Source organism: Nicotiana attenuata, unplaced genomic scaffold (assembly GCF_001879085.1).
Source record: "Nicotiana attenuata strain UT unplaced genomic scaffold, NIATTr2, whole genome shotgun sequence".
Classification (NCBI taxonomy): Eukaryota; Viridiplantae; Streptophyta; class Magnoliopsida; order Solanales; family Solanaceae; genus Nicotiana; species Nicotiana attenuata.
Genome location: NW_017670854.1, coordinates 129,071 through 153,633, shown reverse-complemented (window position 1 = coordinate 153,633; position 24,563 = coordinate 129,071). Strand labels below are relative to the sequence as shown.

At 37.7% G+C, this 24,563-nt stretch overlaps 1 protein-coding gene and 1 long non-coding RNA gene across 2 annotated transcripts; both read left to right on the top strand.

Moving 5' to 3' along the window:
- Window positions 1-1,670: 1,670 nt before the first annotated feature.
- LOC109243922 (WD repeat-containing protein 62) lies at window positions 1,671-9,478 on the top strand. Its single transcript, XM_019410934.1, has 17 exons — window positions 1,671-1,819; window positions 1,891-2,115; window positions 3,602-3,710; window positions 3,840-4,214; window positions 4,294-4,349; window positions 4,515-4,758; window positions 4,835-4,890; window positions 5,051-5,312; window positions 5,436-5,599; window positions 5,767-5,906; window positions 5,982-6,083; window positions 6,337-6,469; window positions 6,638-6,724; window positions 6,802-6,963; window positions 7,416-7,748; window positions 8,095-8,474; window positions 8,758-9,478. The coding sequence occupies exons 1-16, from the start codon at window positions 1,778-1,780 to the stop codon at window positions 8,395-8,397; spliced, it is 2,793 nt and encodes a 930-aa protein (XP_019266479.1). The 5' UTR covers window positions 1,671-1,777; the 3' UTR covers window positions 8,398-8,474; window positions 8,758-9,478.
- Window positions 9,479-10,991: 1,513 nt separating this feature from the next.
- LOC109243921 lies at window positions 10,992-16,086 on the top strand. The gene is made up of 2 exons (XR_002070640.1): window positions 10,992-11,150; window positions 15,775-16,086. It is a non-coding gene; the product is annotated as an uncharacterized LOC109243921 (long non-coding RNA).
- The last annotated feature ends 8,477 nt before the right edge of the window (window positions 16,087-24,563 follow it).

Sequence of the window (24,563 nt, the reverse complement as noted above, 5' to 3'; positions counted from 1 at the left end):
TGTTCGTATTTAACATTTAAATGTTGTAGGTGTTCAGTTGTTGTGACTGTTAGTGTCATTCACATAGTATAATTCAGGTGTTCAGTTGTTGTGGCTCCTGTACTAGGCTTCATAACAATTGCTGTAGCTATCCGAGTTTTAATGTTGAGACAGAATATTTAGTAATAATTCACGTAGGTGTCAATGCCACGCCAGAATTAAGCTTTAACCGCGTCATTTTTAGTATACAAATCCATATCCAGGCTTGAACACAGATCTAAAATCAGTGTTGAATCATCCAACAGTTTAAATGATCTCACATTGGCTTTCAAGATGATCTCAACTGTCTTAATGGCTTTTAGAATATGTTCATCTCTATATATGTTGATCCGTTCAGTTATAATAATCCCAATTTCTAAAAAATAGAAAACAAAGCATCCTTGGGTTCTGGCCATCAAGCTATTCGTTTGAACATTGTTGTGATAATTTTCAGCTAAAAGTGACGAGAAATTGAAATTTCAACGTCTGGTTAGTGGTCATGTTGGTCAGTCATTTGGGCTTGTTTCCAGAAAGATGTAGCACTTTGTGGATCTCATTGCCTGTTCATAGTCTTGGGCCAGTCATCGAGGCCCAAGAGGATCATTGGAAGTGAAAAATATTTTAAGATCGTTAGAAATAATGTCGTAACAAATTAGGTTCTTGAGTTAAGTAGCGGGTTCAAATTAGGAGGGTTTTTCCCCTTTTGTTTGAATTCGGACTTGAACCCGAGACCTGAATTTATAAATATAAATTAATTAGGCCCTTTTTAGAGACAAACAAATAGAAAATCTTAGCTTGCTTTAGGTTAGCCTTTAAATAATAAATTGAGATGAGCCTCGCCAAATAAAATGCATAAATTGCGGGGGCCCTCATTAAATGCTTTATTTAAAATATTTTAGAAATTCGGGACATGCCATTTAGCGAATTTTCATGGCTTCCCGCAAAGTTAATAAGACGCTAGCCACTTTAGGCGCGCTTTTAATAATTTACTTTCTTAAATACGGGTGTGCATTTCATGCGGCCCAAATCCAAATCCCAAAACGTTGAATAAGAGGTGTCGAGGATCCGGGTGCATTTCATGTGACGTGATCCAAAAACACGCTCTTAAACGGCGTTCACTTCCATAAAAAACTAATTAAAAGCGGTTAAACAAATTTATAAAAATTGCACTATAGGTTTGAACATGTACAAAATTAGATTTTTAGCCAATTATAATAATTTAAGCGACCGTGCTAGAACCACGGGATCCGGGGGTGCCTAACACCTTCCCTCGGGTCAACAGAATTCCTTATTCAGAATTTCTGGTTCGCAGACTCCAATTGGGAAGTCGAAATTTTCCTCGATTTGGGATTTAAATTAAATCGGTGACTTGGGACACCAAAAGCCAATCTTATCCCAAGTGGCGACTCTAAAAATCAAATAAATAATTCCATTTCGAATAATGTCACTTTAAATGGAAAAACTCCCTTATACACTATCATTCGGGTAGGTGTGTAAAAAAGGAGGTGTGACAATATAAATTCTAAAAATTTGAAGTTTATGACATTAATGCAGAATAATACTCCGTACAACAATATTAAACACTGCTTGGTACAGGAACATTACTTTTGATATCAGCGCAATGTCTTCCCGAAATCAAAAACAAAATCTCTTTTTATATTTGAACTAATTTCCCGCCCCCGTCTCACTCTCACTCTCCTTAATCGCCTTAGTGGGCCTCTGTTGATCATCGTCGCTAGGGTTTTCAAAATCGAAGAAGATGAAACGTAGTCGCAAGGAGAAAAAACCTGAAATTTCAAAGGTAACAATCATTATCACATTGTGCGTACTTCCAAGTTCGATCATTATTACAATTTCTTTGATTTTTGGCAGCTGATGTTAGAGGAAATAGTCGGTTTTACAACTGGGAATGCAAATGGACTTGCTGCGGCTTCCGGAGTTTCGAATTCGAAATGTGTGTATATTGCGGGCTGTGTTGCTGTGGTTTATGACGTAGATTCGTGCACGCAGTCGCATTTGGTAGTGTCTGATCGATTGCCGAAGCCGTTGAGCTGTGTTGCCATTTCACTTGATGGACGTTTTATCGCTGCTGGAGAGGTATAACTGCTTGGAATTTTTATTCAATGTGGACTAACATTAACTTAATTATGTAGTTTATGAAACGGGATAAAGCTGGTAGACAATATCTGGGCCATAGACTTTGGATTCCGTATTGGGCCTAACATCTACTCTCAACTTTGTACTACATTTTCTTCTAAGCATGGAAAATTAGGAGGATTTCTTGATTTGTGCTTTTGTACTACATTTTGTAGTCTGAAGATTAGATTGAGGTGGCTGAACCTGGTTAAGGGAAGTATACTGTACTAGTCATGACAAAGTCAACCATGTTCCTTTAAGAGACTTCACAATCGTGAGCTAGTGCCATAGTCCCAGGGGCCAAGCTAAGTAGTAAAGGGGGTTCAATTGAATTCCATTAGTCGAAAAATTATACTACTCAAATAAAAATTATACTATTCAAATAGAGAAAAAAAATGTTTTTTTCTCTTACATATAATATGTTGAATGTCCATGACGTAAGGAAAAATTCCAGTGTAGCGGCAAAGGGTTTTTATTACAGGTTCAAATTGTAGATATGACATTGTAGTGTCTTCTCGAATCCCCTTATTTAATTCCTCACAGGCTTGCTTTCTAGAGCCTGGAGTAATATGGCATAAGGATTAACTTCATGGCAGTTGGCACCAAAATAGATCACAATGAGGTGTAGAAGGTTTAAATTGGGTCCATCTCCTCGTTATATAGTTCAAATGCATGGGAATTGAGGCTTAGAACTTAGAAGGCCCTTTTCCTAGTTTTGTAGGGATGCCATGTCATGGGCTTATTCCGACTCTTCAAGAAGCAGAACAACACCTTATTGACACAATGCTAGATTATTGTGTTTCTCTTGCAATTGTGCTAGCTTGGTCTAGCATCCTTAGGTTTGTATGCACTAATAGTGCGGCTTTAGCCTTTGCAGCAGCAATTCACCCTGCAGTGCTCCCTTGAGGATAGGGCCCGGTCCCTCTGCTGTTTGTTGGGAATGCTGCCCCATCTTAGGTAGTCATAGGCTTGTAGCAAAGTGTTTGTCCATTAATGAGCTACTACTATCAAAGTGAGGCTCATGGCAAAGTGTTTGTCAATTAATGCACTACTATCATCACAATTGAGGCTATAGCAAAGTGTTTGTCCATTAATGCACTACTATCATCAGATTAGAATCATTTTAAAGAGGTGAAAGAGTTGGACAGGCTACATTCACCTTTCTAGTGTCTCCAGATTGTTTGTCTTTTCAACTTCAACATTATGTCTCTTCTGCTTTCTATGGCTTGTTAAAGCTGCAGCATGGATAAATTAGCTGTCTTGCTCAAACTTATAAACTATATGCTCGTATAACTGTCTTTCTTTTTGGTAGTAAAAGCTACATGTATATGTATAATGACAGGAAAAGTTACATACACACACACACGTTCACATAGACTGTTCTGTTCAACTGATGACTAGTTTTTTTAAGTCCGTTTTGGCACTAACTAATGGGGCAATGCTTCAGTCAGGACCTCATCCTGCAGTAGTGATATGGGAAGCAGCAAGTTTGGCTCGGACATGCGAATTGAAGGCGCATCAACACGGCGTAGCGTGCATTGCCTTTTCACCTGATGGTTTGTTGTAATTAGTCATTGCACTTTGCCTAAGCAACCAGTTTTTGTTTAAGATACATGGAAGGGGAGATGAGCCTCGGTGTCTTAATCTTATTTCTCAGTTTTTCTTGATTGTGTTAATAACTGCAGGCCAACACCTCGCTTCTGTTGGATATCCTCATGATGGATATGTTTGCCTTTGGGATTTCCAGAGTGAGACATTAATTACAAAATGCAAGGGGTTCACGCCAAGTTCTGCAGTTGAATCTGTTAGCTTCTCATCAGATGGAAGATTGTTTATCACTGCCGGAAAGAAGCACCTGAAGTTCTGGAAATTGGGATTACCTACCAGATCTCATAGGAAAGCTAGAACAGCATCAGGAGCAATTGGAAAGCAGGCTAATCTTGGTCATCATAAAGGATGCTCGTTCATAGCTGTTGCATCTTCCACGTGGCGTGAGAGTAGTCTCCTAGATCACATTCGCACTGGTGAAGCTTCGCATGTTTATGCGCTGACAGATGCAGGTTACAAGTTTAACATACATATGTTATCTTTATATTTTTGCATGTTCTTGAGCTCCTTAATTTCTTCTTTTGTTAATAGGGGTTTTGTGCCTTCTAAACTCGGAGATGACTATAGCAACTTCTGTGGAATTACAGGTATATGTTGTTGTTTCTTCCACATTAGTACTGATTACATTGAAGAGCATTGAAAAGAAATTCTGTACTTCCTGAAATTTTCTGATATTTGAGTGCTATATGTATTACCTTTTCAAGTATAAGGCCTTATAGTCTTCTCATCATTGTTTTGTACTTGCACCTCAGGTTGAGAAAGCTTTTGGACTATCAGTATCCAGAAAGTTGGTTGCTTGTGCATGCAATAATGGACAAGTTAAACTCTTTGCTGCAAACTCTCTTTTATATGCTGGGAGCTTATACTATGCTGAAACCAGATGCAGTAAAGAAAGTGCTGCAGACTGTCATGCAATGATTGAAAAAAATCGATATGAGCAGTTGGAGAGTCTGCCTAACACAATTGCTTGTCAGTTTTCATCATTGCAAAAACTTGGTAAGTAACTAGCTATTTTGGTAGAAGGAATTAATTCCTAAATTAACCGATTTTGATGGTAACTTCTCCTTTACAGTTGTCATCTATGACGATCGCAGCATTTACATATGGGATGTTCAGGATGTTGACAAGGTGTTTCTCTAAAACTCTTTAGTTCTTTCCCAATTTTGACTTGTTCTTTTCATTTTGTATGGCATAAGCCATGATGGCTTATGTTTTTTTGGGCTTGAACTCAACTTTGCGAACCATGTCGCATATGTAAGACTGAAAATCATGATGATATACTTTCCAGGCCACCAGGTGCTCTGTGCTAGTTTCACATAGTGCCTGCATATGGGACATCAAGAATTTCTCATGCGAAAACATGCATGATCCCTCTAAAGCATGTGCTGCTAACGGCTGTTCTGGTGGAGTTTCTTTTGCAACATGCTCAGCTGATGGCAGCATCAGGGTGTGGGATCTTGAATTACAATCTATCTCATCAGACAGTAGCTTTCCTATTCCAACAAAAGACAAATCTTTGAGTTCCCTTTCAGCAGGCTCTATGCTTTTAGGTGTGCCATACTTCCTCACCATACCAAAAAGTTGCTCTTTTGATACTTGATCTTTGCTAAAATGTGCTTCATATATAATATGACACTTGTGTGGTTAATGCTCTTGGTTTTGTATATGAACAGCGAGGGCTGGTGTTTTTGAACGTGAATCTCTGGCATCAGGCTTTGCCTCTACAGGTTATCGTTCAATGGCTGTCAGTTCAGATGGAAGGTATCTGGGAGCTGGTGATTTCCTGGGAAATCTGCATATATTCAACCTACACACAGCTGATTATACATGCATCCAGGTAAACCTGTATTTCTGTAGGCTGTGCAGTTAACTAAAGTGGTTTGCTTCTTTTAATGACCGGTGAAGTTTTCCTGTTTGGTATTGTTTCTTGTTTATGATTCTTTTCCAAGTGTATACTCCATTGCCATGTAAACCAAATTATACCAAGTATCCGTACACTTGTAGGGTGCTCATGAAGGCGAAATTCTGTCGTTGAGTTTCAGCTTGCAAAGCAGTGACACTCCTGCTGATAAGTTTCGCCACAGTCATTATTTTCTTGTCTCTGGGGGAAAGGATGGCATGATTCATCTCTATGATGCGGAAAGGTTTGACTAGGTCTTTTGAGTTTGTTCAATTAGTTAAAAGTCATTTATAGCTAACTTGTCTAACTCCCTTTTCAGGAACTTTGACCTCATCGGGAGTTTTCGTGATCATTCTGCTCCTGTGACCTGCGTGAAATGCACTTGCAGTGGCACTAAGATTCTCAGTTGTAACGCAGATAGGTTAGACTTTGAAAGCAACTAGTAAACTGGGATGACATTGATATTTTTGAAGCATAAGCAACTTGACACCCATACCCTTCTCCCTTACACCCATAAGCATCTTAACATATTAACATGATTTTCTAATTTGTGCTTGAGGAATGACATAGTGTTAGAGCATTGGATGACTTCATTTTTGAGGACAAATATCATTCTATGCAGCTTCTTCTACATGATATCTCATGTCCCTTTATTCTTGTCTTTCTCTTGACAGGTCTCTGGTTTTCTGTGATGTTGCTATGATCGATTCAGCATACAAGATATCTTGCTATCATCGAGTCTTACCGGGAGTTGTATATGACATGGCAGTTGATGCTTCCACTGAGATTGCTGTCACTATAGGGCAGGTAAATTGTAGATCGCAGTGTTTGCTTCCTTTGTTCTTTCTGAATTAGGAAATTCAGATAGATAATGTATTAAAGAAGGCTGTTATTTTTTCTAGCGATAACGTGCCAGAACATATAATAACTCGGACTACGTCAAATTATAGACTTAAAAGAGTTTTTTTGTCTTAGGATAAGAAGATTAACACATTCAGCATTCCTTCTGGGAAGTTAATCAGGTCATTTAAGCATATTGGAGGTTTTGGGGATCCTCTAAAGGTATGTAAATACTGACAAACCCATTCAATAGGTATTATCTAGTTGATCTTATGTTAGACCTATGTCACCTTTTACAGGTATGTGTGGACCCTAGCTGCAGTTATCTGGTTTGCTCCGACTCGTTTAAGATTCTTTGCTTATATGACAATATGTCTGGGAATATGGTCGCACAAGCAGTTGGGCATGGTGATGTTATAACTGGTGTCATCTTTTTACCTGACTGCAAGCATCTAGTTTCTGTGAGTACCTCCTATGTATATTTCCCGATCCAATGTTTGGCTTATCTGAATTATGATCTCTCTAATTAGGAGTTTCCTAATTGGTATCCACCAGGCAAACAATATAGTGAGAAGTAACCTACTGCCAAACTTGGACAAAAATTTAGATGTCTATCACCTTGTTCTCCCTAGTTTCTGCTGCTAAGGTGAAGTCACATCTAAAAGAGTTTTCAAATTTTAATGACTCTATTTCCAAGTTAGCTTTTGCTTCATGGTTGATTTCTCTGGGTGACTTCATAAGTGATTGGTGCAAAGCATATGTTTTCAGGTTACTTCTTCTTATTAATAAACCCTTCTAGAACGATTTTCTCAAACTTCCCCAATCTACAACGATTTGCTCTATATTTCCTGTTTTACACTAGTTTATTTAGTGACTTCTTCCCAATCTTAATATAGATTTCTGATGAATTCAGGTAAGTTGTGATGGTTGTATCTTTGTTTGGAAACTCCCTAGTTCTTTATCGTCTGTGATGCTGCGGAAAATTAAGGAAAATGCTTGTCCGTTATCCCCAGAAAAATTTGCTGCTCCAGCAACTTCAGATCAAATCAAATTTCACGAGGTTAATTACCGCCAACCTGAAGGCATATATATGACCCCAAAACTCTTCCAGGTAAATCAGAGAGTACTCTGTCGAGAAGGGAGTTCTCCAGGGACGGCACTTAAATTCAGCATTTCAAGACTCCCGAAATGGGCACAAGCCAAAGTTACTAATCCTCATTCTTTGATGGCTGACCCTAAATCCAAGGTATCTCAGGATATAGTAGTAAAACTGCTACTTGTTATAACTTTTTCTAGTGTAGATATTTTATTTGATCATGTTCTTTCCATACATTTTCTTTTTTATTTAAGTCAATAAAAGGATCTTTTTTGCTTCACATAGAATGTTTGACTCATTTTAACATTTCCCAAGAGATTCTTATTCTCCCTTTATTCTTCATTTGTGCCAATAAATATCATAATAGAAAATGTGCCACAGAGCTAACCGAGAAACATGTATGTCCCAACAGTCGCAAGATCCTAGGGCAATTTACTAAGGCAATACTACATGCACTAACCTTGTTGTCACTAAGATTTATTCTGTACCTTTGCAGACTGGAAAAAATGAATCTCCCAATATGCATAGACCAACCAGTGAAACAATTCTTATGTGTGAAGAGGCAATAAATAATTTGGATGTTGCAGCTGAGAGAGCAGTGCAGTTGTTTTCTAATTTTGCAAATCAGCATTCCAGAATAGAGAGTTCAAGGGAGCATGAAAATCAGTCATTAGCCAAGGCAGCTGAAATGCTTGTGCTAATAGCAAAGAAAATCCATAGTGCTGCCAAAATGGCAAAATCTGCCAATATTGGTTCCAACGGGAAGGCCGAAATGGATATTTCAATTTTCAACCAATGAAATCTGAGATTGTTAGATGAATACTGATCCACATCAACTAGTAAAGCTGAAGGATTGCCACTAGCTTGTTATCTCAGGTAATATAACTTGATTCTTTCCCCCAATAGTGACAAAGATCAAATCTCTTTTTCCCTCAACTTAAGAGTACTACTATTTGAAAATCCCAAACTAGTTATTCCCTCTGCTCCATTTTTTGTGGCACTCTTTCCTGTTTAGTTTGTTCCAAAAAAAATGACACCTTTCTATGTTTAGACAAACTTTAAACTTCTCATTTTACCCTAAATAACATAATTCTATAGCTATAGAAATGTCATAGCATGTTTAAGACCACAAGCTTCAATCTATGATTGGGAATTGCAGGACTTCTGTTCCTTGCTACAGCAGCTTCCCAAGATCCAGACCTTCCTACAAAACAAGCCAGTTTGCTACTATGGAAGGATGCGCTGATGGGAGGTTCTCTATTAAGTCAGGCTACTCAATTCTCTCCAGGAAAAATGCTGTAAATGCTGACTGGCCTGGGAAACATATTTGGAGGAGTACAGCCCCTACTAAAGTCGAATGTTTCACTTGGTTCGTCACAGATAATGCTGTCTTAACGCATAAAAATCTGTGAATGTGAGGCTTTAACATATGTAGCAGGTGCACTCCCTGCGAAAATCAGATTGAAGACACTGACACTTATTCATTCATTGCACATTTACTTCTGAGATTTGGAATCTTCTTTGACATCTTGGGCCTTTCCTGGGCTACGCCGAAATCTACAGTTGATTTATCGCATTGCTGGCAGAGGAAAGGTCTATGGAAAGCTGCTGTCAAGTTCTGGAATTCAATTCGCAACCATTTGGTGGTCTCTCTGGAAGGAAAGAAACGCAAGACATTTTTAGAGCAAAAAAGAATCTTCTTCTCACATAGTAAAGCTGAGATATATTTCCTCTTTGCTTTTTTTTAATGCAACATGGCCTCATTTAATGATGTAGAAGCCATGATTGATATTTTGAGCTCATTACACGCCATGCTTGCTATACTGTACATACTCACCAGCGTATACATGTTGCTGGTTATCAATAAAAATACCTTTTACTGGTTTAAAAAAAGACTACAATTTTTAAAATGTTTTTCTTTTTTCTCTCTTAAATTCTGTTTCTAGTTAAACAAGTTCACATAAAATGAAACGGAGGTAATAAAAAAGAAGGAAATCTAATCCTTCTCTCTCAACTTGTAAATGTTTGATAGGTCTGGTGCTAGTAGCATTACTTCTGAAATACTATTATATTTTGTATCACAGGTCCACAGGAAACAACTGAAGCCAGTGGATATGTTTCGATAACTTTCGAAAATTTGTGTTCCTTTTAAGGAGAAATACATAAATAGCAGCCCCTTTAAGTTGTCCACAACGATCAATTGAACACTTTAACTTGACATCTGACCACATAAACACTTTTATTTGACACAGGTGTGTCTCGTGAACACCCCAATCAACAAGTCTCATGTGTGAGTTACACTTGTTGATGACATGTCAAACTGACAAATTATCGAGTGACACGTGTATTTCTTAAACAAATTATAGTTTATATTAAGAAATAGTTATAATTTTAATTAAAAAGAAGAAAAAGACCCTACTTTTCCACCTCCCAACCAAAACCATCACTTAAGCCACAGTAACATGGACGCTGCTCCTTTTCACCACTGTAACACAATGGAAGTTGTGTCTTTAATGTATTTTTCTGTCATGGTGGGAAAAGATGAGAGTAAGTTTAGGGCAAAGGATGGCTGAACATGTGGAGGAAAAATTGGAGAAGGAGGAGGTCTAAAAATTAGGTAGGGTCCATTTTAATTTAGGAAAAAAAAAGATAAATCTAATTTTTAAGATTTCACGCGCTTAGATCTGAGTGTAACACACAAAATTTGCCATGTCAGCGTAAGGGGTTTAAGAGAATATACTCCTACCAAGCAGAGGTGTCTATCTGATCAGATGCCAAGTTAAGGTGTTCAACTGATAGTTGTGGACAACTTAGAGGGGCCATTTATATATTTCGCCTCCTTTTAATTGCACTCTTGGAATGTTATGGTCAATAACTGTCTATTCTGTGAAACCATCGAAGGATCTTCCTGAAAGCTATAGAATGAACCTAAAAAAGAAACTATTTAGGGGGGGGGGGGGGGGGGGAACTGATGTACTAAAAACACAGGAATATATCATAAGATTTCTATAGGCACTGCTTTTAATTTTTTTTTATTTCAATTTTCTTACAAGTTGTTCTTCTCAAATGTATTCTAATTTCTACAGGCATTGTCCTTTCCACTATGTTATACAAGTACTAACTAAACTTTGGGAATCAAAGAATAGATGAATGAAGATTCATTATAATCAATTCTTAAATTCACATTTTAGTAATTATGTCTAGCTATTTCATTTCAGAACAAAGTCTGCCTTTTATACTTGTAACAAATATGCCTAAAACCTATGAAAATTCTATTATACAGAAAAGGCAAGGGTGGCCGACCAAGGGCAGACTTGTCGTTATACATGCCCTTTTATTATAATATAAATAATAATAATAATATGTATATACATATAAACTCCACAACAACCCTACAATATTCTAGAAGTCTCAGCCACTTTCATCTACTTTTTTATCTACACAAATCCCGATATCCTAGAACTCTCATAGAGTCCCTTTTACACATTTATTTACTCCCAGTTAACGATCTATTGAAGGACTTGTGTGAGTTTAATTCATCTTCTCCACTAGGTGAGTAACTTTTCTCTAATCTTCTTCCACTTCTTTTCAAAAAAAAACAAAATGATTTCATGTTGAAAATCCTTGCAGCTGCCGTTTTGTTCTACTTTTTCAATTCTTTTCATCAGCTGTGAGTGTTCCAATTCCAGATCCGATTTTCTTTTATTTTTTTTTCCAATTTTTTCCCAAACCTGCTATAATTTTCAAATTTCATTGCTGAAATATATGGATGATTGTATTTGAAAGAGATTATTTATGTCAAACTATCTTTCCAATGTTGTTTGGCTTAACCCTTTTTCTTCTGTTATTTTGGTATCATCTTTATTTATGTTCTGAATTTGAGTGTTAATAATAACTAAAAACATAGAAGAAATATGGTAGAAATTCGAAATTTGAAGATGGAACAAATCATGAAATGAATTAACATGAAAACTGCTCATGGTAACGTCTAAAAATTAAGTTAGTTTTCACAAGCAAACAAAGGTATGAGGGAAATGTTGATAAATTATATAGAAAAGGCAAAAATGGTCTACCAAGGACAGACTTGTCATTATACCTGCTATTTTATTACATTATATATAATAATAAAAAATACGTATATACATATAAACCCCATAACAACCCTACAATATTCAAGAAGTATCAGCCACTTTTATCTACTTTTTTATCCATACAAACCCCAACATCCTAGAACTCTTCGACAGTCCCTTTTATAGATTTATTTACTCCCAGTTAATAGTATATTATAAAGGACTTGTGTGAAATTAATTCATCTTCTCCACTAGGCTAATAACATTCTCTAATCCTCTTCCACTTCTTTTCAAACAACATAAAATAAAGTGATTTCATGCTGAACATCCTTATAGCTGCCGTTTTGTTCTACTTTATTAATTCTTTCCATCAACTATGAGTGTTTCAAATCCAAATTCGATTTCCTTCCGCTTCTTTCCCCCAATTTTTCTCAAACCTGCTAAGATTTTCAAATTTCATGGCTGAAATATATGGGTGATTGTATTTGAAAGAGATTATTTTGGTCAAACTATCTTTCCTTTCATCTACTTTTTTATCCATAGAAACCCCAACATCCTAGAACTCTCTCACAGTCCCTTTTATACATTTATTACTCTCAGTTAACAGTATATTTTGAAGGACTTGTGTGCGTTTAATTCATCTTCTCCACTAGATCAGTAACGTTTCTCTAATCTTCTTCCACCTTTTTTTTAAATAATGGTTATTTCATGCTGAAAATCCTTGTAGCTATCGTTTTGTTCTACTTTATCAATTCTTTCCATCAACTATGAGTGTTATTCCAGATCTGATTTTATTCCGTTTTTCCCCCAACTTTTTCCCCAAACCTCCTATGATTTCCAAATTTCATAGCTGAAATATATGGGTGATCGTATTTGAAAGAGATTGTTTACGTCAAACTATCTTTCAAATGTTCTTGGGCTTAACCCTCTTTCTTCTGTTATTTTTATATGATATTCATTTATGTTATGAAATTGAGTGTTAATAATAACGAACAACATAAAAGAAATATGGTAGAAATTCAAAATTTGAAGGAGGAACAAAATCATGAAATTAATTAATATGAAGACTGCTCACGGTAAACATCTAAAAAAGTAAATTAATTTTCACAAAAACAAAGGTATGGGGAAATGCTGATCGGCAGAATTTTCATTATACCTACCATTTATTATAATATAAATAATAATAAAAAATACATATGTACGTATAATCCCCACAACAACCCTACTATTCTAGAAGTGTCCGCCACTTTTATCTACTTTTTTATCCATACAAATCCCAACATCCTTGAACTCTCCAATTGTCCCTTTTATATATTTATTTACTCCCAGTTAACAATATATTTTGAAGGACTTGTGTGGGTTTAATTCATCTTCTTCACTAGGTCAGTAACTTTTCTCTAATCTTCTTCCACTTCTTTTCAAAAAAAAAAAAAAAGTGATTTCGTGCTGAAAATTCTTTTAGCTGCCATTTTATTCTACTTTATCAATTCTTTCCATCAACAATGAGTGCTTCAATTCCAGTTTCTGATTTTCTTCCACTTTTTTCTTTCAATTTTTTCCCAAACTTGCTACGATTTCCAAATTTCATAGATGATATCTATGGGTTATTGTGTAATGACCCGACCGGTCGTTTTGAGCTCTGGCACATCGTTCGGTAGTTTGAGGCCTTGAGTAGCTCCACCGCAGGTATTATGGCTTGTACGTATGGTCAGAATGCAGTTTAGGAAAGTTCGGAGTTGACTTGGAAAGAAAATTCTAATTTCGGAAGCTTTAAGTTGGAGGAATTGACTAAGGTTTGACTTTTAAGTAAATAACATCGGAATCATGATTTGACGGTTCCAATAGGTTCGTATGATGATTTCGAACTTGGGCGTATCTTCGGATCGGGTTTTGGATAATCCGGGAGCGTTTCGGCGCCTAATAGTGAAAGTTGGCTCTTTGAAGGTTTTAAAGTTCTTTAAATTTGATATGGAGTAGGTTTTGGTGATATCAAGGTCCAATTAGGATTCCAAGACTGGTAATAGATCCGTAACGTCATTTAAGACTTGCACGCAAAATTTGGCATCATTCCGAGTTGATTTGATAGGAATCGAACACGCGGAAGTATTTTTAGAAGTTCTTGAGTTCATGAGTTAGTCCATGCATTTTAGCGTCCGATTCGTGATTTTAGATGTTATTTCAGTGTTTCGATCGTGCGAGCGAGTTCATATGATATTTTTAGACTTGTGCGGACGTTTGGTGTGGAGCCCCGAGGGCTCGGGTGAGTTTCGAACATGTTCGCAATGATGAGAAAGCTTCAATCTTTTGGTTTTTCTTTGCTGGTGTCTCAGGTAACGCAAATGCGAGAAATGGTTTTACGGACCTCGCATTTGTGAGAAAGGCTTCGCAGTTGCAAGGAAGGTTGATCTGGGTAGGGCTCGCATTTGCGAGATTTCAGTCGCATTTGCAACTAAGCCTGCCTTCGCATTTGCGAGTTTTTGGTCGCATTTGCAACCTTGACAAAGGGGAATCTAGATTCGCAATTGCGAAGATTTTGTCGTATTTGCGACCTTCGCATTTGCGAACTAGGTGTCGCAAATGTGACATCTGCGACCTGTGCACAGCTTTATTAAATGTGAGATTTAGGCAATTTGGCTCATTTTCATTCATCTCTTGGGCGATTTTTGGAGCTCTTGGAAGGGGATTTTCACCTAGCACCTTGAGGTAAGTAATTTCTACACAACATGAGTTGGGTATATTTACATGTAAAAATTTATGAAATCAAGGGTTCAGATGAAAAACCTAGGTTTTGGATAAAAATAGGATTTGACCACGAAAATGGTTATGAAATTTAGTAAAAATCATATATTTGACTTCATAAGGTTATGGGCAACAAATTTCTTCCAAATTTTTCGAAATTCGGGCACGTGGGCCCGGGGGTTGCTTTATCGATTTTTCGAGCGGAGTTGGAAAATTGTTTAAGTCAATTTTTATGAGTATTAGAGCATATTTTTATTGGTTTGCACATTGTTTGACTAGTTTTGGAGCGACGGGCATCGGTTTGGGGTGTTAGAGCAGCGTTAGAGCCGGTTATGGAACTTCGGAGCGAGGTAAGTCTCATGTCTAACTCTGTGAGGGGGAAACTACCCCTACGTGATATATTTAATATTTGTAACTCGTTGAGGGGGGGGGGGGGGGGGAGTACGTACGCACGAGGTGACGAGAGTCCGTACGTAATTAGATTCATGTTATTGTCCGGGTAGACTTAGGTTCACATCATACTATACTTGTACTATAGGGATTATCTTTGCTCGTTTCATTCTTTTCATTCGCATTACGACTTCAGACTAGTCATGCGTAGAGTGATAGACTTGCTATTGTAGAGATTTCTCGAGTTTCATGATTTTCCACGGAATAGTGGTGTTCCTCTTACGGATTTCTCACGCGCTATGCATTTTCATCAAACAATTTTCCTTAAGAATTATAATTTACACGTTTATTCGAGAGTGGGGGTCAAGGACCCGTTTAAGATTCTTATTCTAATGGGATCGGGCCGTTCGCCTCGGCAGGATTTATTACCACATTCTCATGGGAGCTGGCCGTTCGCTTTGGCAGTTTAATAGATACATCTATGGTTCGTGCCGTTCGACCCTCGACAGTGCACAGATTATGATGGGATCGAGCCGTACGCCTCGGCATTTCTATAAAATATCCTCATAGAATCCTGCATAATATTTGGCAAGAAGCCACTGTATCTGTGAGTTTTTTCTGATTTGAATTATAACAACCTATTTGGAGTGGTCCATTACATATATATATATATATATATATATATATATATATATATATATATATATATATATGCTCTGGTTGAGGAGAAATTTGCTAACTGAGAGCTTGAGTTCATTGTAAAGAGGAGAATTGTACCACATATTTATACTTATTTATTTTGTTTATTTACTCTGCCTCATATTTGTTTACCTCTTTAGTATACCTGATATTATTGGACCCCTAGTAAGTGTCGATGTTGGCCCCTCGTCACTACTCCTCTGGGGTTAGGCCAGATACTTGATGGGTACACGTTGATTACGTACTTATACTATACTTGCTACACATTTTTTGTGCAGGTACATTTATGTCTGGTGGTCCTTTGGGCGCGGAGGCGCGGATGATGCGGGGACTTACCGCGAGCTACATTTCATGTTACGATTCGCAGCCGGTAGGGTCTCCTTTATAGTTATTTATATTTTGCTCTCTAATTTGTATTTCGGACAGATGCTGTATTTGATCACCCTTCCTAGCTGATGCTCATGCACTTGTGACATCGGGTTTTGGGGTGCTTACGGGTTATTCATTATTGTAGTTGTGAAAAATATTATTGTCCACCCTGTAAATTCTATTTCTTTCTATTTAATCAAGGAAATTTATGGTCTCAAAAATGTTAAAATGAGTAATTAAGTTAATCGTTATGGTTGGCTTGCCTAACAGCGATGTTAGGCGCCATCACGACCTTTAATGGATTTTGGGTCGTGACAGCTTGGTATCAGGACACTGACAGCTTGGTATCAGGACATTGGTATCACGATCTGCCATACTAATGCTGTAAAGCAAATGGAGAATCCACAAATTAGTACACAAAGCCTCTTACACAGGACACTGATCTCAGGTGACGCTAAGGACAATACCAACTTGCTTTAAACATCTCAATTCTTTCCTGCTCATCCGAGCTCATGACATTCTTGTCAACACAAAACTGCAACCCTGATCCTCAACTTTCAAATTCCATGCCGCTCACCGTGCCTATCTTACCAATACGCGAGAGCACAAGAATTTCATCATAACTCCCGAACCACTAATAAGATACATACTGCATCATACATAAATCTTTCACTTAACTCAATTCAGGAGAACCATTGCAACACGTGACTGAATTTCCATAACCGCAGAATATACAAACCTCAAGTAGTGGTCTAAACCACCATAACTCTTCCGGGATCCATCTACACATAACAGGCCATTATAATCGAATGCCTCCAATTGACTCAAATTACGGCGATCGTCAGCCTCGCACGTACCGCCACAAATCCCATGTATAACTTAACACGTTGAAGGAACTGATCATTGACACCATCATGCCAATTCAACCATTGATAACCGATCCGAATTCTTCTAATTTACTCTGGACTTGCCTTAGAAATAATAATCGCTCCATCAAAATATAACGAACCCAATCTGCACTCATCCTGAGTGACCCTATATCACGAGACCACATTGTCTCAAAACCCACGAACCATCTCAGACCCTCCTTGTGCGCACATTCGCATATTCAATAGGTACACCCATTTTGATAAATCCTTTATGAATCCGAAGTTATTTTCTCCTGTTCCTCCAATGTTGCAGCGCAGAACAATCATAACATAGAATACTCCAAGGCTCTGCTAGCACTTGAACACCCTCTCAAAGAAGCACCCGGCTGAATTACTTCCCTTTTACATCACATATACACGAAGCATAAACTTTGAGTCTTCCCAAAGCCTGAACATGAATCGATAAGGCCAAATATAGCGCACATTCCTCAAATCCTTTGCTCAAATTACCGGCGATGTTTTCTTTCTGTAGTCGTAATAACCCACCAATATGCCGATAATCAGAAACCTCACAAGTAGACAACCACGCAATCTAATCGCAGATGGTAGGCTCCCCCACTCAGCTTGAAGCTACAATTACCTAACCCTGGAACCCACCATGATTCTTTCTTTCCCATTGACATGATCTTCCACAATCAACCCGCCAGATTTTTTGAAATTATTCTGTTAAACATTTCATAAACACTCTGAATCACTAGCCACATTCACATATTCGAACTCTTACCGGATAGCCGGTAGAATTATTAGTAGAAGCTTCATCAACACCACATAACTGCTAATCTGCTCACAGGAGATAACCCATTCATGGAAATTCCATGTCAACATCTTCCAACGACGCTGCACTGTGTACAATTACTACGAAATCAGTAACCTTCCTAAGCCCGTGCTCATTCACCAGCTGTCCAAGTCCTTTCACTCCCAATTGACATCAACTAAGGGCGTGACAATACATTCCAATCCGAAGTCATGTTGCATCCCTCTTTATATCGAGCAACTCCTTTCTGTTGTATCCAATCCTCTTCAGTATAGTGGCCAATATTCTAAATTAAGTCTGGAGACCTAGTCACTATCCACCATGAATCCCAAATCACTCTAAACTTTCCTCAAGGCGTGCAACTATCATACCACAGAACCCATATGCTACTCTGCTACTCTCCCACTTTGGTCAAACCCTCTCCTTTAAGCAACTACTCGACTTCTGCTTCTCACACTTGGCCTTCTAGAAATTTAACCACCGCCAGACACCTCCCACATGTCCTTACTCATCAATGCCCAGTTTTTGCCTTAAATCAAAATCCATCTCTGTAGCACTTGAACCAATAGATTGCTACCAACTCTAAACCTCTCCGAAGATCATCTTTCTCGAGCCACCAACATTAGGAACACCGATTCGATTCTGAACCACTGCACACCGCGATCTCCGCTAGCCGTGTTGCGGCCAAACGCATACGCAAGTATACGCGATCGTCAAGTAATAAAGTGACTGAAAGTTGGATGTCGATCCCACGAGGACTTGTGATTAACTATTAACTAAATTAGACTATCTTAATTATCTAAACAAGAATTAAACCTAGAAATATTTGATACTAAACTAATTGAATAAAGAAATATAAATAATGAACTTTAAACAGAGGAAGAGCAGATTTTTATGATATCAATGTAATGAAAACGATCTAGGGTTATGGGCTATCTAACATTCCTATTGTATTATTCAATTGAATTGTCTAATTAATTTATCTAGTTTATTGGTTGACAGGGTTAATACCGCTCATAAGAATCTGTCGAGTTCTTACTCGCCTATTCAAGCTAACCTAACGCCTATATGTCTATGGAGTTAGAATCAACAAGAACGCATTTATAATTCCTGTAAATCAACCAAGCAAGGCAATTAGGTATATGTCTATCCTAACCGCGAATTCGTTCCCCGAGGCCCTGGTTCAAGAACTTGCTCTACTCAATCCTATATGCAATCTAGAATTCCCACTTTCGAGTTCAACTCTAGATTCGTCGATAGTATTCAATTGGTGATCAAGCAATCAAATAATTAAGTGCAAGATTGAATAAATAAACCAATATGATAAACTAAGAAATGAAAATCAACATCCGAATAACAATAGTCATGAAAGAACCACAACCCTAGAACGTGAAGTTTAGCTCCACATAGACATGGTAGCAAAATAACAAATCATACAAAGAAACTTAAAAAGACTAAGTTGGTGGAAGAAAAGATGAAACCCGGCCTCCACGGCGGCTCTGTGCTTGTGTTTTCCTCTCAAAAATGTCCTCCCACTCAAAATACCGTTTTTCCATGTATATATACCAAGTAGTGTTGGGCCCAAACAATTATACCTTCTCCAATGTGAAAAAGGACATTTTTCCCGGGTGACTAGCGCGAGCTCGCGCATGACTTCTGACATTCTGCCTCCAGCTCCTTAACTTGCGCGACTTCGCGCTAACTTCGCGCGTTCGCACATTTTTCACCCTGTTCCGTTCCGAATTTGGAAAAACGTAAAACATGAAAGTTATATCCCTTTGAGTTAGATTTCCAACCATATATTGTGGAGCTAAAATGAAGTTCTGTGCAAAAAGTTATATCTATTTTACTAGACAGTGCGCAATATGCCTACTGGAGTCTTCGTTCGCTCTAACTATCATCCGTTGACCCCCAAACACGATCCTGGCTTAATTCCTTGAGCTTTTACTCAAACTTTAAAGCTCCAAATTACTTGAATTCATTCCATATCATCTACATAGCTCGGAATCACTCCTACAAGGCATAAAACACACCATTAGTGCAAAACACTAGCGATTAAAGCTCAAACTCAATTAAAGTGCAGTAAATTAGAGTGTAATAAGTGACTAAAATACATAATTATAGCCTATCATCAACATCCCATACTTAAACGTTGCTCGTCCTCGAGTCAACCAAAAATTTACTTTATCTATGAGCACTTAACATATTCGAAGCACACTACACCAATGATTATGGTTGATAGCAACAATTAAACTCTAACATATGCAACAATTCCCTTTTACTCATACTATTCTTAAAAATTATTTACAACAAAGACAACATGCTCACCACAATCCTAGCCTCAAAAATTGACTCAATGTCACAATGCACTCTTGGCTTGAACACCCAACGTCGTAGAGAAGTCTAATAACGTTACCTATCCCTCATGAAGCCATGTGCCCTCACAACAAGAACAAGAGAATACGTTGAACCCACACAATCAAATCTCATGATCAAAATATAGTTTAAAGACTCATATATATATATATATATATATATATATCAATGAACTCTCTCTCTCTCTCTCTCTCACAAAAGAAATCACATGCATGCACTTGGTACCATAGGCTTGCCCATAATGTAAATCTCTACTAATGTAGGCTCGCTCGATCTAAAATCAATTAGGACTTTTTCATGGTTGTAATGTGGGCTAAGGGACGGGTAGGATATATTTAGGAATAGTGACTAACCCTCCTAAGCACTTTAACACATCACATGATAACTTAAGCGCAATTTCTTCAATCCACTTCACTTTCACAAACAATATCACCCCTCAAAAACGTTTCCTTCTTCTTTAAGCACTACTTTAGTTCATACCCACTAGCAAGAACAAGACAACAATGTATTCATCTCTATTTTTTTTCCAGATTATTCTTTTTTTTTTTCCAATTTTTGCTAATGGTGTATTATTTTACAAAACAAGTGCACATTTCTTCTTTTTATTGGTTCCACTCAAAAGCCACCCCACACTTAATTCCCTCTTACTTCTTTTAGCACTCAGCTCACAATTAAAATGCTTTAAGAGGAAAAGGGATCAAAACAATATCAATTAAGAATAAAAGGGTATAGGCTTGTAATGTGGGTGCCAAATAAAAGTCTATAGGCTCAAAAGGTTTAACTAGGGATAGATTTTATTTGTGATAAGCAATTAAGCTCAAAAAGGTCAAAGAAAGCCTAAAATCATTTTTCAAACCGAGCATCACCTAAAATTTCGCTTCAATTCACATACCAGGCAAGTTCTAGACACAAGTACCATACATAGACTACACAAAAACCACACCACACATGGCACATGACTCACTAAGGACGGTCTCATTCCGACTCTCAAACAAATGCAAGTATTCACGGAGCCACGAGATATTAATCATTAAGCACAAAGTGAACACAAGTCAAGATAACGAAACATAGGCATCAGCAGACATGCTATCCAACTAAGCAAGACATCATCAATAATTTCAAATCATAGGGAAGATACTACACATGCCAAAGCCTAAATATGCTACTATCAAACAAGTCAAGGGCGCCTAGGTTCATCGTTCTTCCTCCATTTATTCCTTAAATTCCTACTCTACTCTAAAAATAAAAAAAAATACTACTACCCGGTTCAAACTTCATCCCATGGAAAAAAACCGAGGCACAAAGAAAAACCATGGGGATTATTACTACCTAAAGAAAGCTAAAAGACATATTTTTGTGTTGTTTTTTTGTTGTTGTTTAGACTTTAATCCCTCAAGAAAGCTGTCCACACAATCCATCGTCGGGAAAAGTCCAAATTTTTCGATTTTTTCTTTCTTTTCGTTTTTTTTAAATTACTACACTAAGAACGAGTGCTATAACTAAGCTAACATAGCATAGAAAATCACCCAGACAATCTCCTCACCCCACACTTAAAATTGTGCAATGTCCTCAATGCACACTGGAAATAAAAAGAGGGTAAAAGAGACTCCCTGGTAGGCCAAAGGCCGAAGCATTACCAGCTCACGGGATACTCAGACTTCTCCCAAGGATGGTCCTTTGCGCGGGTACCTCACACTAGTTCCAACCAGCTGGCTCACTTTTGCACACTTCCTATAGCTTTGCTCCTTATGCTCAAAATTCTACAAAATAAAACAACACTACAAAAATAATACAACAAGAAAAAAAATCAAAAATAAAAGAAAGCAGTAAAGCTGGGTTGCCTCCCAACAAGAGCCTAATTTAAAGTCGCGGCACGACTTGAACCAATTTTTGTCTCCACCTTGAACTTATGAATTGTACCCCTAACAGAGCATCCAGTCTGTGGCTATGCTCCTTTGGTGGGGCTACAAAGATAACCAGGCCAAGTAATAAATTTTTAACTCTGCACTTCTCGGCCTTTAGATGAGGAATGTAATTTTTGCTCTTCGGCACAACAAATTCAAGAATATAGGCACTCTCGTCCTCACTCTTTGACCCCCTCATTGGCTCAGATGGCTCGATTAGAATCTTACTATCTAAACACAATGTGGAAAAATGATTGGAATGAGGTCTAATGCACCCTAACTCATGAATTTTACTACTATTTGCATTCCCATATTTACACACACTCAAGTCTCCCAAAGTAGTGTTATCTACTCCCTTAAATGACTCTAGAGCACTCTTCTCAATATTGGCATCATCAAGAAAAACATGGTCTAGTGATTGGTATTCTCGTTTTAGCTCCTCAATTTGGTCTAAAAGATTTTTTTCAGCTTCACACAACTCATTATTAAATTGTTGGGCGTTATACGCATCAACCTTTGTGCTCAAATCTGCATCTAAGTTATGCACAACCAAGCTAAAATTATCAATTTTATGTGCAAGTTCATCTCTCTCCTTAGACCAATCATTCACCAACGTTGTTAGAAGACAACGTCGTTTCGCATATTCGCCTAATCGTGAATATTCTTCCCAATACCAACCCTTACTCCCATATTCAAATTCAGACCTCCAAGAAGTCAGGCCATGACAAGACCAAAAATACGAGCCATAAAAGTCTTTTGTCAACCAAGAGTCTTCATCAATAGCCTTACCTCCGTATCTTTGATCCCCAGATGTCATGCTGAGAGAACTAGGAACACACTAAGAGAAAAATATCAAATATTTGTAAAAATAAAAGTATATACAAAAAAAGGATAAAATTTAAAGTCTAATCTAGAAAAATAGTTAATTTCTAAGTCCCCGGCAACGGCGCCAAAAACTTGTTGCGGCCAAACGCACACGCAAGTATACGCGGTCGTCAAGTAATAAAGTGACTAAAAGTCGGATGTCGATCCCACGAGGACTTGTGATTAACTATTAACTAAATTAGACTATCCTAATTATCTATACAAGAATTAAACCAAGAAATATTTGATACTAAACTAATTGAATAAAGAAATATAAATAATGAACTTTAAACAGAGGAAGAGCAGATTTTTATGATATCAATGTAATGAAAGCGATCTAGGGTTATGGGCTATCTAACATTCCTATTGTATTCTTCAATTGAATTGTCTAATTAATTTATCTAGTTTATTGGTTGACAGGGTTAATACTGCTCATAAGAATCTGTCGAGTTCTTACTCGCCTATTCAAGCTAATCTAACGCCTATATGTCTATGGAGTTAGAATCAACAAGAACGCATTTATAATTCCTGTAAATCAACCAAGCAAGGCAATTAGGTATATGTCTATCCTAACCGCGAATCCGTTCCCCGAGGCCCAGGTTCAAGAACTTGCTCTACTCAATCCTATATGCAATCTAGAATTCCCACTTTCGAGTTTAACTCTAGATTCGTAGATAGTATTCAATTGGTGATCAAGCAATCAAATAATTAAGTGCAGGATTGATGAATAAACCAATATGATAAACTAAGAAATCAAAATCAATATCCGAATAACAATAGTCATGAAAGAACCACAACCCTAGAACGTGAAGTTTAGCTCCACATAGACATGGTAGCAAAATAACAAATCATACAAAGAAACTTAAAAAGACTAAGTTGGTAGAAGAAAAGATGAAACCCGGCCTCCACGACGGCTCTGTGCTTGTGTTTTCCTCTCAAAAACGTCCTCCCACTCAAAATACCGTTTTTCCATGTATATATTCCAAGTATAGTTGGGCCCAAATAACTATACCTTCTCCAATGTGAAAAAGGACATTTTTCCCGGGTGACTAGCGCGAGCTCGCGCATGACTTCTGACATGCTGCCTCCAGCTTCTTAACTCGCGCGACTTTGCGCTAACTTCGCGCGTTCGCGCATTTTACACCCTGTTACGTTCCGCATTTAGGAAAACGTAAAACATGAAAGTTGTAGCCCTTTGAGTTAGCTTTCCAACCATATATTGTGGAGCTAAAATAGAGGTCTGAGCAAAAAGTTATATCTATTTTACTAGACACTGCGCAATATGCCTACTGGAGTCTTCGTTCGCTCTAACTATCATCCGTTGACCCCCAAACACGATCCCGGCTTAATTCCTTGAACTTTTACTCAAAATTTAAAGCTCCAAATTACTTGAATTCATTCCATAACATCTACATAGCTCGGAATCACTCCTACAAGGCATAAAACACACCATTAGTGCAAAACACTAGCGATTAAAGCTCAAACTCAATTAAAGTGCAGTAAATTAGAGTGTAATAAGTGACTAAAATACGTAATTATAGCCTATCATCAAGCCGCTTTCCCCGTCACCATTTCATAATATCCTGTCCCAAAGGTGAATTGAAGAAGATCATAATACCAGCAAACTTAACACATTCAACAAGGACAAAGACACCACCTCAAGTTAAAAATACCACCTCGCTCGAAGATACAAAGTCTCATTACTCCATCAAACCCAAGCCTGAACATTCATAGTCCGACTGCCTTTCCTCCACCAGAACTAAATGCTGAACCTCTAAGCCATGAGCTGGGAAATCCTTCTATCAAGTAATTTACTACCGCGATCCATAAATAAGCACTCTACCAATACGCCAACACGGTGCCATAACAAC